Here is a 15227-nt window from a genome sequence, read left to right as displayed (position 1 = left end):
CCGCACTGCGAGGGCTCTGCGGGTATTTAGAGCGTCAATATTTGGATCTGGGCGTTGCTAAACAGCCGCAGCAATTTCGTTTTCATACCGACTGACCTTAGGTCTGTCCCTCGGTCTGGGTCTTTATGTCCATCCGTCTATCTGGCCGACGCCGACCAACAGCGATTGCTTTCGGCGACTCGGAGATCCAACGGATTTGGGTTGGGCGCTTGAACTTGAGCGACGAGATCTGCTAAAAAGGTTGGCCGAAATTGGAAAATCAAGCTCAGAAGTTTTTGAGAGTCGCCCGCATAAGCGAATCACGGCCAATCCGATCCGCTACGATCCGATATGATCGGATCGGAACCAGTTTTCCTTCGCATATCTCAATGATTCGTTTTGGATTGGCCATTCATTCATATGGATATGCACCATACACCGTTATGCCGCCACTTCCGATTTCGAGTCGCTTATTTGTTGATCAGCGCGATTTACGATTCCTATTCCGATTCCGATTTCGGTTTCATTTTTCCTCAGCCTCCAATGACAAGTGATAGCCTTAGTTTCAGACGGTGGGGCCAACCCATCGATCGCGGCCAACTTCCTCAACGAGTCCACCAATTAATCACAATCGAAATGTCGAATAATATTTATGATCCACGGCAAAGCGTCAACTAAATCTGAAAATGGTGCTAAGTGGTTTGATATCAGTTATTCGAGTTGTTAAATACGTTTGACATATAAAACCTTTAAAGCATTTTGAGGTATTGAGCTAGGTTATCATATATAATTTTGATTTATACTCTCACATTATTAAGGTATTATCTTCATTTTTCGTTTTTGCAACAAAATAAATAAATTTAATGTTGATTGGGTTTTTAAACAAATATTTTTGTTGTTTATTAAAAGCTAAAAGGTGAACACACAATTAAATTGGTTAAGGTTTTTAATAAGATATATATACAAATTTCAATAAGCTAGTTAAACACATTTTTCAAAATTCAGTTCAATTCAGTTGTGTTTTAAAGAATTATATAATTGCATTGCATTTTTTTTTGGTTGGATATCGAACGGATAAAATGAGCGTTATTTAGTTGTTGCGAAGATAATATCAAGTTTTTATACAATTTCAGATTTTTTTTGTTTGTCTTTCCAAAATTAAGTTACCATTGATTTTATACTTTCCAACTACCCATAATGGCAAAATACGAGTTCTAATAAAGAAATTATGTTGTCCCAAGAGCCAAGGGAATTCATAAGATGATCCCAAAAAATCATTAAGTAAACGAACATGAAATATATGTTTTTCTAGATCCCAAATGTTCGAATCCTAAATATCCCCCAGACGAGAGGCCATCTAAGAGCAACAGACAATTATAATTATTGCTTGAGTCTGAGCCAGTTTTTTACTTCAGAAGCTATTTGCAGGTTGGCAAATTTATCGACGTTCTGTCTGGCACGGCAACCGCACAGATACACTCGCTCACAGATACGCACACCCACAGACGCACAACCACAGACTCACAACTCACACACACAAGTACACCTATCGACTAACAAACGTCCGTCTCAGAAAAAAAAACGTAACCTTGATCTTGGCAATGTGATAACCTAACCTTGAACAGCGTATTTTGGTTTTTGTTGTTTTTGCCTTTGTTTTTTGTTTGTTTTTCTTGATTTTTATTTTTTTTTTGCTTTTTCTTTTGAATACATTTTAATGCCTTTTTACTGTGTCTCGCTGCTGGATTTTATTTTAGAATTTGCTCTTTACTCAGCGCTGTCTGCACTTTCAATTAAGCCCCCCAGTGGAATACACTCCCAATCACTTCCCTTGGCGCCAAAAAAAAAGATCAGCGATAGCGATAAACGATTACCAAAAGCTGCTGGTCAAGCGTTTTTGGCTTCCGCTTTGCAACGACTTTGAGAAATAAAATAAATAAAACAAAGCCCGAGACAGAAACAAAAACTACTCACCGCCATCCAAGATCAGCTCATTAATTAATTAAAAGCACGAGCGAGCCCCCAGCGATGATTATTCAGATCTTTTATTTTATGAGTCGATGGGATTGGAAACGACTTACTATCTGCCTCTCCTTCTGGCCCACTACCTCCATCTCTATCTGTCGCACGTTGGCGCCGTGATAAATGGGCTTTAATACGGCCTATAGTCTGCAGATTCTGTCATCTTATGTTATCTGAACTGGAAAATGTCAAGTTCGCGTCTCAAGACGTATAGCCGTGACTAAATAAAGATATTCTGAATCAATCTGTTGATAATACTCCAAATTAGAATTAGAATTAGTTAAATTTTAAATTACTTTCAGTAAATGGGAAAGATTTTGTTTTATGGCGAACGGTATTTATTTAATTCAAGTAACCTGGTTTCTTATTAAACAGAACTCAATTTTCAGATAATAAATCGATTAAAAATCGATTAATTTGTAAATATACAAAATATATACAATACTGTTACAAAAGTTAACTTTTTTAAGCAATTGCTAGTATAATTTTGCGTCTGCCTCATATTCTGAATATTTCAAATTTTTCCCACAGTGCTTTCTTTCAGCTTTCGTTCCCTCGGTAATCGTTTGCTTTCGACATTCTGTCAGTCAGTCTGCCTCATAATCAGTGTGATTTTATTTCACTTCGCTTATTCATTGTACTCGCTGACTTTATTTTTCAGATTGTCATGACGCGCGTCCTTGACCTTGGCCATAAACCCGAATTTTGAGCCTCACTTTGTTCCCTATTTGCCTCTTTCTTTTCAAAGCTGTTTTCGAGGCGGTTTTGTATGCGAGTTTCTGTGTGTGGTTGGGACTGCTGTTTGCTAAATTATCGCTTAATATTCAGCGTGGCATTTGTTGGTTTTAATTTCGTTAATTAGATAAATAGAAGTGTGTTGTTGGCACAGAGCCGGGGACTTTCCATGCCGACCTTCACCCTATTGTTTGGGCTGTTGTTATTTGAAAATATTTTGCAAATAAATCAGTTTGACAATAAAATTCTAAGTAAATAAAGTACGAAACATAAAAAAACGACACAATCTGGTAGAGTGATAATAAAATTGGAAAACAAGGCAAAGCTGATTGCAAAGTTCGAGTAAATTTGGTAGAAAAAAGTATATTAACAATTCCATGCCAATGCCTGACTCTGATTTCAATGCACTTTTGCTGTTTTTTTTTATTTTCATTTATTTATTTTTTTTTTTTTTTATTATTTTATAAGGTACCGAGTTACTCCAGACAATAACAAAACAAAGCGTGGCGTCCTTGAAAACGCGACAGGCCGCTAAACTCAAAAATGCCAGCGGCGACGCAAATAACTCACAATGCACAGGGCAAAAACAGGAGGGACATCGCCCGGAAAGAGAAAGAAATAGCTGGGGGGATAGGGAGGGAGAGATAAGGGAAGAGTGAGAGGGGTAGATATTGCGTAGCTTTCGTCCGATTCAGCTGGAATGCAAAAATCGTGCTTATTAATATGCGCTTCACTTTTCATTAATTATAAAACAAATAATGTGAATATATTTACCATCTATAGGAACTCTTTTTTTGTTGTATCCACTTTTTATTAACAATGCCTGCGAATGCAATTCAAATCGTCGGCCGTGTAGCCCTTGAATTTTAACAGATGTAAATTGCAACAGTCACACCCATACCCTTTAGACCCTTTAAAGAGTTTCGAGCATATTGGTTTATGCAAACATTGAATAAAAGAAAAATTGTTAAATTAAAAACTATTTAATATTATTAATTAATTATTATTAATGTTATATATTTATCAATTTGGGATGTTTAATATCTGAATTACATTTTCATTAATAGCTGTAATTAATATATGTAGTATAAATGGCCTGTAAAGTCCTAATGAATATTTGTATCGTTTAAATTTGACCCAAAATGTATATTATAATAATCTTGGTCATTATCAACCTCAGATTTGGTTTAGATACAGAAAAGATAAAAACTTGTTACTCTACAAATCATTTAATGTCCCTCCTTTTGTACTTGCTGCACTTCCATTTCATTAAATGTTATTTGCATACTTAGTTTTTAACGATACAAATTTGCGTACGACGAGTTCAAGGATTTTCCGCAGGAGGCAACATTTTTCATTCTTAACTGCTCCAATTGCAGCTGCTTGTAGATCGAATATATAAATGTAAATGCAATCTCGCATGCACTTTGGAGTGCACGTTTTGTTGTTATCATGCGGAAAATATTTGATTTGGACTTTGTTGTACACCTCACACAAACATCAACACGTGTACACCTAAATTGATTAATACAATAAATAGTTTCTAATTCGAAATGTGCTGACGAACGACTTATGGCGCGCGCCAAACCGAACATGGAAAGCAAGAACAAGTGGCCAAGAAACAGGAATGAAGCGAGACGCACAAAAACACATAAAAACAAAATAGCAACCACGGCTACAGTATTAATAAGCAATAATTGCTCAAGGTCGACATCAAAGTTCTGCCTTAGAACAAAAAAAAAATCCAACTCTAGAGGGGAAACAGACCCACTAGCAGGTGGATGTTTAGGTATACTTATATATTATGACACGAAATGAGCTTGCATTTCTATTTCTGCAAGTGTGAAATTCACTGGAGGAATAACATCAACAAATAAAGCAACAACGAGTATCCCATTAAAAAGTTAATGCGAAATTGTGCTTAGGTAATTTGCCAAGTTTATACTGGAATGGGGTTTACAGGGCTGAGATGCGTAATCCGTTATGACTATACCGTAAATAGGAAATGAAAATATACGAGGCAATTATAAAAATGTACAAAAGAATAGAAGAAAAATGTAATTTTTTTTAATATGGGGACTGGCCTATAATATGTTTAACATATTTAATAGCTTAAACTCCTCAAATTTGTTTTAGATACATATTTAAATTTTAAAAAGCAGAACTAATTTTTTTGTGAACGATTTTTAAACAAATATAAATTAAAAAGGGACACATTTAAAAAAAAAAAAACCACAACACTAGTTAAGACAAAAACAATATTTATTTGTTATTATTAAAATTTAATGACTCGTTTTGCTGTTGGACTGTGATATTTTGTTTTCCAACAAAGTGCTTTGCTCATCACTTAAGGTCCCTGTTTCTCAGTTTCTCAGTTAGCTTGGTGATGTCACATGATGCCTTTGTGATTTTTGCCTGCAGTCAGCACCTTTTGTCCAACTGCGCAATAATTTCATAGAATTCCCTATTTGAATAGTGTTATACCAAGATAAAACCTATTTTTTAAATATATGTTTGTTACTTAAATCTTTACAGTATTGCTACCCGTTCGGCGATTGTGGTTCTGGGCAATGGATGTCCGAGAGTATGATCAAATTTAGTCTCTGCCTTTTTTTTTGCTTTGTGGATTTGTTATTTGATCGCAACCAGAAACGAGTAGTCGCTGTGGGAGTGGGCGGGGGGTTAAGGGGGCGCTTTTTGGAGGAAGGCGGTCCAAGGTCAGCGCGTTTCTGTGCCGCTCGCGCTGAATAATTAAGTGCGAAATAAATTAATTTCGGTAGAACTTTTTAGCATGCGTTGTGTGGCATTTTAGTCAACAGCCAGCAATACAGCGAAATATAAAAATTTATCAAGCAGTTAAACCATCTCGAATGGCAAACAAGAAATAATGGCTCCTAATAGACGGGCAAGGTCAAATCAGAGCATGACTCAAGGCAAAATGTGCGTGGGCAGGCCAGCAATTAGTTAATATAAATTAAGATTATTATGTTAAGAGTTTTCCGATGCATCAAAGACAAGTTTAAGGATACGAGATATTTTTTTAAGTTAGAAAGAAGAGTACATACAATCACTATGATTTTATAGAAAATATTATTAACAGTATTAATATAAGAGCTTATTGCTTAAATTTATATAGTGTTTATAACTTTCATAAAAAAAGTAAAGATAACTTAACTGCAAAGTAGCAGCAGTTAAATACATAACTCATCAACTTTTAGCGAAAGCAAAAATGAAATGGAAAACAACGCACAGTGGAATGCAAAAGGCGGCGAAAAGGAGCAGGAATTTTCATAGGCAGGAACTAACTCATATTTCAGTTATTTACTTATTTCTTTCAAAACAAGTAATATATTTTACGTATTTCCTTTAAGCCGAACTACTGACCTCGAAATCAGTCCTTGTAACTGCCTCTAAGCATTAGGGGTACTCAGCGAGTGGGGCACACAGTTTTGTGAAAGTTGCGGCGCGAAAGTGAAAACTGATTTGAAGCTAAAAATGTTGAGCCGGCGCCGGAGACATGGAAACCCACTGACATCAATTCTGCGGCTGAATGAATAGAGGGGGGAGAAAATCAGAAAATAAAACTGGAAGCAGAATAATTGAGCAAAGTATCCAAATGTTTGAGCAACTGGAGCCGTCTTTATGTCACAGCAATTAAATTATTTCAGCCGAGCGGTGAGCAACAAGTTAAAATAAACGCTAAAACAAATTATATTTATTTGCATTTATTTGCCATAACAAAAGCACACAAGCACACAATGCTTGTATATTGAAACAAAACCCAAACGACCTTGAGTGGCTGGACTGCAGGCAAAACAGGCAAAACAAAAAATTAAAAACGTTAAAAAATAAAAAAATATAAATTAACCAAAATGCAATTAAACCTACAAAAACAGATATAAATAAATATAAATAGAGACAGAGCGGAGAAAGCGAGCAACTGTTTTGTGTTTAGAACTTCTGCTTTAAATTATTTATAAAGGCCACTTAAGCAAATACGAAACAAGACTTAAAAAAAAATATTTTTCTAGCCGGATTTTTTAATACCTTTTCGACTTTAAATATACAAAATGAACTCTATAAACATGAAATGATGGTATGAGGGATACGAGTCCTACTGCTCATTGTGTTGAATAGTGATTTAGCATTTTGATGAAAAGTTTTCTTCGTTTTATTTTTCTTTCTTCATTTTTTTTTATAGAAATTAGCTATAAACAAAGCTATCAGGATAATAAGAATAGTATAAGTTAAAGATAGGGTAAAGTCAAAAGGCCTTGTCTTAAAACTAATTGTCGTTTCAAACCTTTTTTACAAATAACAGAGTAACAAGAATTATGACTGGAACTGTTAATCACTGACGTTCAATAAAAGGTAAATTTTTTTTAGTCGCGATTTTTAAGAATATTGAAATCGATACGAATATTTAACTAAAGAGAATTTTCCGAAATTTACATATTTGGTTAGTCTTTGGTCTTTTAAAACTAAATAGATGTTAGAAATTGAAAGGTTCTTTGGGTGTTTTAAAAACCGTTAAACAAAATTATGATATAAAAAGAGATCATTTATTCTTTTCTTAGACTTAATTTAAAATATAAGCCAGTACTTGCCTTTGTTTTGAAACATTTACTTACCTTGTAAACAGATCCCAAAACAAGTTACTGTTTATATGAAACATTTTTAAAAGTTTATTTTTTATTAAGTTTATTTATTTGAATTAAATATTTTTCCTTAAGATGTTTAACGACTTCTGAACTGTTTTAAATCATTCGCGGCTGATATTTTTTCAAAGAGCTCTCATGGGACTTTCTTCGATACAGCTGCTTTCATTCACTTTTAGTTCAATTTGGTCTTGAGTGAATTGCATTTGTACTGATTTTGTACCTGTGTAGGGTATTTGTATCTGCATTATTCATAGCTGACGTTCGACTTCGCAACTCGGCATGGAGATAAAAAATATAATGAAATGGCAAGCTGCCCGTTTTGGGTCATGATGACGTCCACTTGGAAGCCGCGTGCCGGCTTTAATTTTCCAGATTTTGTTTGAGTGCAATGCAATGTGCAATTTGACATGCAACGCCGGCGTGGAAGAGAGTGCTCCACAAAAAAGAAAGAGAGAGCGGAATAATCGCGCCAAAATAAATGGCAAAAACCTAAAGGCTGATGACTAAGCCAAGAGTACAAGCCAAACTAAGAGTTCGAGAGACCTTAAGAGATAATAAAAATTGCGACCTAAGAGTATTGGATTTATAAAGAGAAAAATGTAAAAGCTTTCTACTTTGTTTTATTCTGTGGTGAAATTGAACATTTAAATGCTTTAAGAGAAATAAAAAGCAACAAACCGTTGGAAAAGCTCTATTTAAGTATTTAAGTATTGGCTTAGAAGGAGCAAATAAAATTTAAATGTATTTTTTAATACTATAACAACACAAATGCAATTTGTTTGTACCACTATTAATAGCCAGATTTGCTTGGCCATCACAGCCTTGAACTCAATCATATTCCGTTCGACGATATCTACCCGCTGATAACCCCACACATTGCAATTAATCGTCCCGATACCCTTTATCGCATCTTGTGCTATCAGGTTTCGCCGGTATATACAAAGTATCTGGCAGATACGATTTCTTTTGTTTCTCCACCACCAACTGTACTGCGTTTTGTGGCGTTGCCTTAAATGCAGCACCCCCAACACCACCACCACCACCATCAACCCATCGTGTTTTCTGATAGCGGCGGCAATCGACGACCTTGACCGTGAAATTTAAATTTAGAAGCTACGGCGGCGACTAAGACGTAAAAAATAAAAAACCAATACCATACCACCAAGCTTTACGAAGCTATCATCGTCTTTGTATTAGTCATTGTGTGTTCTGGTAATTGCAAAAAAAGCTGCGCTCTACCACAGGTGATTCCTTTCGGCCCTGCAAACTGCTCCAATTATGCACATTCGGGGGGAATTTGGCCAGTTCATGAGTGCGCCGCATGTGACTTATGTAAATGTTATTGTGCGGCTGACACATATTTTTAAAAACTATTTAATTGAAGCAAATACTTGCGTTTTGGCGCCGTCGTGACTTGGGCAATGATGTAAGCCCGTCTAATTATGTAAAATTAAGTGCCACGCTAATCGATGCAAAGCGAATTTGGCTAACGTATGACTAAAAATAATGCCTTTGTATTTAGTTACCTTCGTATTTGATGATTTAAAAAGTGCCGCCAAGACCTAGTGTTGCCTAGCAACATTTTTGGTATTTTTTGCTTGGTATTTTTACACCAACCATTTTTAGTTAGAAAAATGTTTTGATTTATTCGAAATAACGATCGCTTGCATGTCAATATGACCCCTTTTATTGGCTTTTTCTCAGGATAATTATTTAAACGCATCTTCAAAACCTACAGTGGTAACTTAACAGAAACCAAAACAAAGAACAGCTGTTCAGACGCAATTAATGACGTCTTCACTGCTTCATTGCGTCTATTCCGATATCGATAGCAGCCGTGCGTGAGTATAACTAAAAATTAAAATCGATACTTCATGATGTGTCGTGAAAAATTCAAGAACTCTCATCCCTAATAAACAATCTGCGTGATATAAACCAAAATATTGTGAATGAGAACACTCTTTTATTGCAATTTTAATTGTAAGTTTGACATAAAACTAATTCAAAAATAACAGTTAAATTACCAATTAAGCGTAGTTTGTTTTATAAAGTATAAACTTTGCCTAAAAACAAGCTGGGGCTTTAATACGTAAAACACGTGGATTTAAAACAATTTCATCACAATTTCTTGTTATAATGGTGTCTGAAATGTTCAGTGAATATTATATTTGCAATTTTAACGATGCCGTAGCTGTTGAGGGTAAATATTACCAGAAATAATACCTAAAAGCCAGATAAACATACTAAATTTGACCTTAGATCTGCCAGCCGATGAGCAACTGCGTCAATTGTGGACCAGCCAAAAGTTGTGGACATTGGACGATCTACGGGGGATCCTGCAGCGCTGGCGGGAAAACGAAAAACTCAATTCAAAGGACAATCCTGCGTTGCAACTCAACGATTTCCTGCTTTTGATCTTCGCTTTTGTTCAAAACAATTTTACTGGACCCTTCGACAAAGTGGACGATTTTCAAGTAATCCATAGTGAAATTAGCTTGAAGGATCTAGATGCACAGGAGAAACTCAAAGCCAGCGGAGAGGAACTGAATCCGAATGTTAAAACTGGAGAGCTGTTGCTTGTGGCCAGGGAAATACTCAAGGGACTGCTCGAAACCCATCCAGAATCGAAGGTTGCTTGGATTAGTTATTGGTTATATATGTTTAATAACCCACCATATGTTTAGGTGCTGGTTTGGTGGCATTTGCGGCTAATCCTGCTGCATCAGAATGTCCTCGACGATCTGGCGGCATCGCTTTACGAGCAATTCAAAACGGCAGCTGCGTTTCTTCAGGCCCAAATCAACCAATTTGAGAGCAGGGAACTGCAGGCATTGCTGTTGCTGGAGTTGGCAAATGGTTATCTACTGTTTCACCGGTCCGAAACGGCCTCCAAACTGCTGGATGAACTGTGCAACCATCTCCAGGTGGAGCTGAAAGTGGAGGGTTTGCTGGGAGTACGCACCAAGTTTCAGCAAAAGGCTCTTCCGCAGCTCTGCCTCAAAGTCGAGCAGCTTGGGGAGCAGGAAGCCCTGCCCACCGCCATCCATACAAATGAGAGGACCAAGCTGCCCAAGCTGCTCCTCTTGGAGGATGACACGCGACTGGAGCGGATACGTTTTGTGGAGCTGAAGGACAACGAAGTGATGACGCTGCCCAGTGTCCTCCAAGCTCTGGTGCTGGCCAAGGTGTGAGTATGCACAGCTATCCGTTGATTGTACTTATAAATTCTCCGTTCCTTTATTTAGGAAACAATTAAAACGCTCACAGCCCAAGGATCGCTTGGCCGATGAGCAACTTGAGCCGTATACACAAACACTGCTCTACCAGGAACACGGACCTTTCCAAGTTCGCCAGGCGGCCCTGCTTCTGAACTGCCTGCAGGAATCGGGACAGCGGAGAACCGTCGAACGCAGCTGGAAGCAGTGCGAAGAGTGCGTCAAGCTGCTGGACAGCTCCGAAGAGGAACTATCGCTTAGATCCCGACTCTCCTACGGCTTCGCCTCACACCTAAGGCCCAAGTGGCAGGTGCAACTACAACTGGTGGACCTGCTGCGATCCCTGGGCATGACCAAGACCGCCCTGGACATCTGCCTTCGCATACACGCCTGGCAGCAGGTAATCGAGTGCTACACGAGTCTGGAACTCCGTCACAAGGCGGCGGAGGTTATCCGGCAGGAGCTGGAGAAGAAGCCCACGGCTTTGCTGTACTGCCTTTTGGGCGATGCCATCGATGATCCAAACTTCTACGAGCAGGCTTGGTTGCATTCCAAAAAGACAAGCGGCAAAGCCCAAGCCTATTGGGGCAACTACTTTTACCGGAGTGCCGATTACGCCCAGGCCATGGATCACTTTGAGATCTCGCTGGAGATAAACAACCTGCAGGAGGCCATCCTTTTGCGCTGTGGCTACTGCGCCATTCAACTGGAACGCTGGGAGGCGGCTGTTAAGCATTATCTGGCATACACTCATCTGGAACCCAACGGCTTTGAGTCGTGGAACAACCTGGCCAAGGCTCTGATTAAGTTGGGTGACAAACAGCGGGCCCATCGCGTTCTGGGCGAAGCCCTCAAGTGCAACTACAGTAACTGGAAGGTTTGGGAAAACTATATGCTGGTGGCCGTGGACACATCCCATTGGGAGGATGCCATGCGGGCATACCAGCGTATGGCAGAGCTAAAGCAGCACTACCTCGATCAGGAGGTGCTCACCCGGATTGTTTACGGCATTTCCAAGGAGGATCCCGCCGGCTCCGGTTCTCTGGTCAAAAGACTCAGAAAGCTGCTCGGACAGCAGAGCATCCAGCACGGAAATGAGCCTCTTGTCTGGGAACTGGCCGCTTTGGTGGCTCCATCACCGCTGAAAAAGGCCGAGAAACTGGTGAAGTCATATCGTGCATACACACCGAAACATTTGGGATGGGAAACCAAACCGGAGCATGCCTTAAAGGCTCTGGACCTTTGTCTAGAGGTCTGCGAGCTCTCAGTGGCGTCTATTGAAGAGCACATCCCGGATGAAAGTGAAGTAATGATTACCTCTCAGCTCAACTCAGCCAGGTTGGCGGGAACATCTTGTTTGAATGCCCTAAAAAGGGCCATCAATGTGGATGTGCCCACAGAGCAGACGGAGAAGATAAAGGAGCTGGAAAAGCGAATCGAAGATTTGACGAAAATAGTCCAGGAGCGTATGAATGTGCCTCGATCATAATGCTTAGCCCTACATTACCATCTGGCTTTACATAAAAATATAAATGGTTTACAAATGAAGAGCTATTTAATGTTCTAAATTATTTCGTTCTGTTCAATCATTAAGTTTTCTATGCTAGTTTGGTTTAGTCTTGTCTTATATTTCAGGTCAAGCAGCTCATCTAATTTGTGTGATGGAGTGTACATTTCAGCATTAAGGACCACAATCTGGATTTCAGGCAAGTAAATTCTCTGTATCATAGTCATAAAAATATAAAGCTATGCATTTACCAAGGATCTAATATCATAAGGATCTGTTTTTTAAATTTTAACTTCTTAATATGTGTTCAATTTGGTGGTAATTAAAACCCGGACACTCTGATCAAAGGCGCCACAGACGGCTAGGCCCAGTTTGTCGGGATGCCAGTCGAAGCAGTGAACCGGTTGAGAGCTCAACGTGGCTGCACTGACCATGTTCAGGGCTCCAGCCACTCCGAGTTTGTTGCCGTCCGAATCATCGATGACCCTCTTATCGGGATACTCGTACTGCCATAGGCGAACGGAGCCAGTTCCACCTCCCGTCATAAAGAGATCTCTGTTCTGGGGCAAATGACGCACTGCCCAAACGGTAGCCTTGGGTCCACTGATCACGCCATTCGTGCCCACGCTGCGCCCGGCGTTCCTCTCCTCCACATAGCTGAACCCCTTGGTCGGGTGCTGGGTTCTCATGTCGTAGACAAGGAGGCCGCCCTCCAAAGTGGTCACCGCCAGCTTGTTCATGGGAATCTCGCGGCGATCGAACTCCAGGCCGCAGATCCCGTTCTTCATGGTGGCCTCCCAGCGCACGGAAAGCGTTCGTAGATCGAATATCTTCAGATCTCCGTTGTCATAGCCGGCGGCAACTATGCGCTCCTCGGCGTTGTAGGTATTCCCGAAAGCCACGGCCCAGCAATCCCGACGAGCGCTGCTCTGGTTGACGCCATCGCCCATTTGCGGTGGCGGCGACATGTCCACCACAGGGGCCTGCCCTTGCCGGATATCCCAGACCCTTACAGCGCCATCCCGGCTCCCGGTGACGATTTCCGGAGCCCCGCAATCGATCTGAGTGCCCCCGATGGCGTCGATGGTATTTATGATGCCGCTGTGGGCCTTGACATTGTAGACCGGCAGATCTGGCTGCTCCATGTCCCTGCAAATGTCACGTGTTAAACGCTTTTTCGTTTGGCTCAATAGTTACCACTCCTACAGCACTTGCAGCCTGCCCTCGAAGTCTCCGATGGCCATGTGGCGGTTTCGTAGCGAAGCTGCTCCGAAGGTGCCGCACTTAAAGGCCACCTTCTTTTCCACGGACTTCACCTTCACCAGCTTGTCCTGGTTAAGTTCGTAGATATCCATAATTCCATGCCCGTTGGCTTTGGAGCCCAGCACCACAAACTTGGCGGAAAGTGGTACCCACTTGGTGTCGTACACCGTGTAGTTTACCGCCTCGTGCAGGTGCTCGATCAGCTGAGGCTTGTCCATACTGAGGATCTCCTTGTTATGCTTTTATTTAAGTTAATGGCAAGTGAAACGAGAAGGATTTGTCGAACAAGAAAAAACTTTCTGTTGTCATGGCTACCTTTTCTTCTCATTTAGAGTGACCGTACAACGGCAGTCACAATATAACACCCGGCTCTTAAAAAAAAAATACACTTAAGATAAGCATCTGAATAACCAACCAGAAACCAAATCAAGAGCTTGGCGATTTCCACGTTCGCGAGGGCGGCCAAATAACTCCACGGCACTTACGGGTGTTGCGGCAACTTAAACCACAAAAAAAATAAAAAAATACACAACAAATTATGAAGGGGGTTTTATAGACCAATTCCACTGGCGCAATAGTGGACCAAACAGAATTTGCTGCACTTGCTCTTGTTTTCAGTAATTTTTATGCAACATAGATTTAATATTCCAACGAAATCAAAAATCGCGCCAACTTTGCATATAAAAGCCAGCTGTTGTAGTGATGGCTCTAACGAAATATCGTTAGACATCGGTATTTTACGGTATTTTTACTTAACACGTTCGCACCTAATTCTCGCGTTTATTTTAGATGCGGCATTCATCCTTTTGGGAGTCCCTTTGTAAACAAATGCGCATTAAGCTTAATGCGCTTTGATGCTCCAATGGAATCAGGCTATAGTAACATTGGATTTTACAAACAAAAACAATGTGCGATATTTTAAGCGATAGAATAACAAGAAAGCAAACAGCTGTTAAAAGCTTTCCGTAGGAAAGCTTTGCCGCTTGAGTGTTCAATATTTGTTTCTTTAGTTTTACTGGGTCAGCCGAACGACGTTTTGCTTTTGTCGCGTATTCCGCAATTAATTACTTTTGGCGCGAGCATCTTTTATTGGCGTTCGACCCTCCCGACAACACTACAGCTACAACTATAACAACTACAGCAACAACATCGGGTAAAACGACGACAAAAACATTTTACGTGTGTCGCAAGCGGCGCTTTTCGGCGTTACAAAATAACACAAATAAATATACTTGTGGTTAAATAGGGGAAAATGCATAATAAATTAATAACGGAGCTTTTGCCAAACTATAATAGTTGTGCAAAATCTATTTAACATTAATGTGCTGACCTTTTAGCCAGTTTTATATAAGTGATAATTGTGTTGGCAGAACAAATAGTTACTAAAGAGTGCTAAAATTTTCGTTTAATTCCCCAATGCATGCGCCAGAAAGGTGTTAATCAAATTTTTTACTGGCAACAAGTGATACAATAACAAAGGCAACAACTATTAAACAACGGGCGCCAACAAATCGACAACGACAACAAAAACAACAACAACAGCTGCACTTGAGTGGCAACCGAAATCGAGTGCCAACAAAAAATAATTTAGTTTTCTTAAGGTAAAAGACGAAAAGATTCTTTCATCCTGATATTATTTTTACAAATATCGCCCAGCATTTTCTTTTCGATTTCTCGACAATTTGGTACAATCAAATTGTTGTATATTTCTTCAACTTTTTTATTGCCTTTATTGCTTTTACTTGTTTTTGTTTTTGTTTCCTACCCTCGCACGCTTTTGTACTTTTCTAGTGCACTTGCACTTGACACACATATGTATACATAGAGTATACATGGTTTCTATAT

The 15227-nt window shown here is 39.6% G+C and overlaps 2 protein-coding genes across 2 annotated transcripts; one reads left to right on the top strand and one right to left on the bottom strand.

The window, feature by feature from the left end:
* Positions 1–9271: 9271 nt before the first annotated feature.
* Positions 9272–12176, top strand: LOC128257318 (tetratricopeptide repeat protein 27). Its single transcript, XM_052988283.1, has 4 exons — positions 9272–9597; positions 9657–10027; positions 10082–10584; positions 10643–12176. The coding sequence occupies exons 1-4, from the start codon at positions 9534–9536 to the stop codon at positions 12099–12101; spliced, it is 2397 nt and encodes a 798-aa protein (XP_052844243.1). The 5' UTR covers positions 9272–9533; the 3' UTR covers positions 12102–12176.
* A 5-nt stretch (positions 12177–12181) lies between these two features.
* Positions 12182–13624, bottom strand: LOC128257333 (dynein axonemal assembly factor 10). Its single transcript, XM_052988310.1, has 2 exons — positions 13326–13624; positions 12182–13268 (listed from the first exon to the last, which is right to left on the bottom strand). Exons 1-2 carry the CDS (start codon positions 13598–13600, stop codon positions 12416–12418), a joined length of 1128 nt encoding a protein of 375 aa, XP_052844270.1. The 5' UTR covers positions 13601–13624; the 3' UTR covers positions 12182–12415.
* Between the last annotated feature and the right edge of the window lie 1603 nt (positions 13625–15227).

Source organism: Drosophila gunungcola, assembly GCF_025200985.1.
Source record: "Drosophila gunungcola strain Sukarami chromosome 3L unlocalized genomic scaffold, Dgunungcola_SK_2 000002F, whole genome shotgun sequence".
In the NCBI taxonomy this organism is placed as follows: domain Eukaryota; kingdom Metazoa; phylum Arthropoda; class Insecta; order Diptera; family Drosophilidae; genus Drosophila; species Drosophila gunungcola.
Note: the sequence above shows the minus strand (reverse complement) of the source record. Positions and strands in the feature narration are given on the sequence as shown.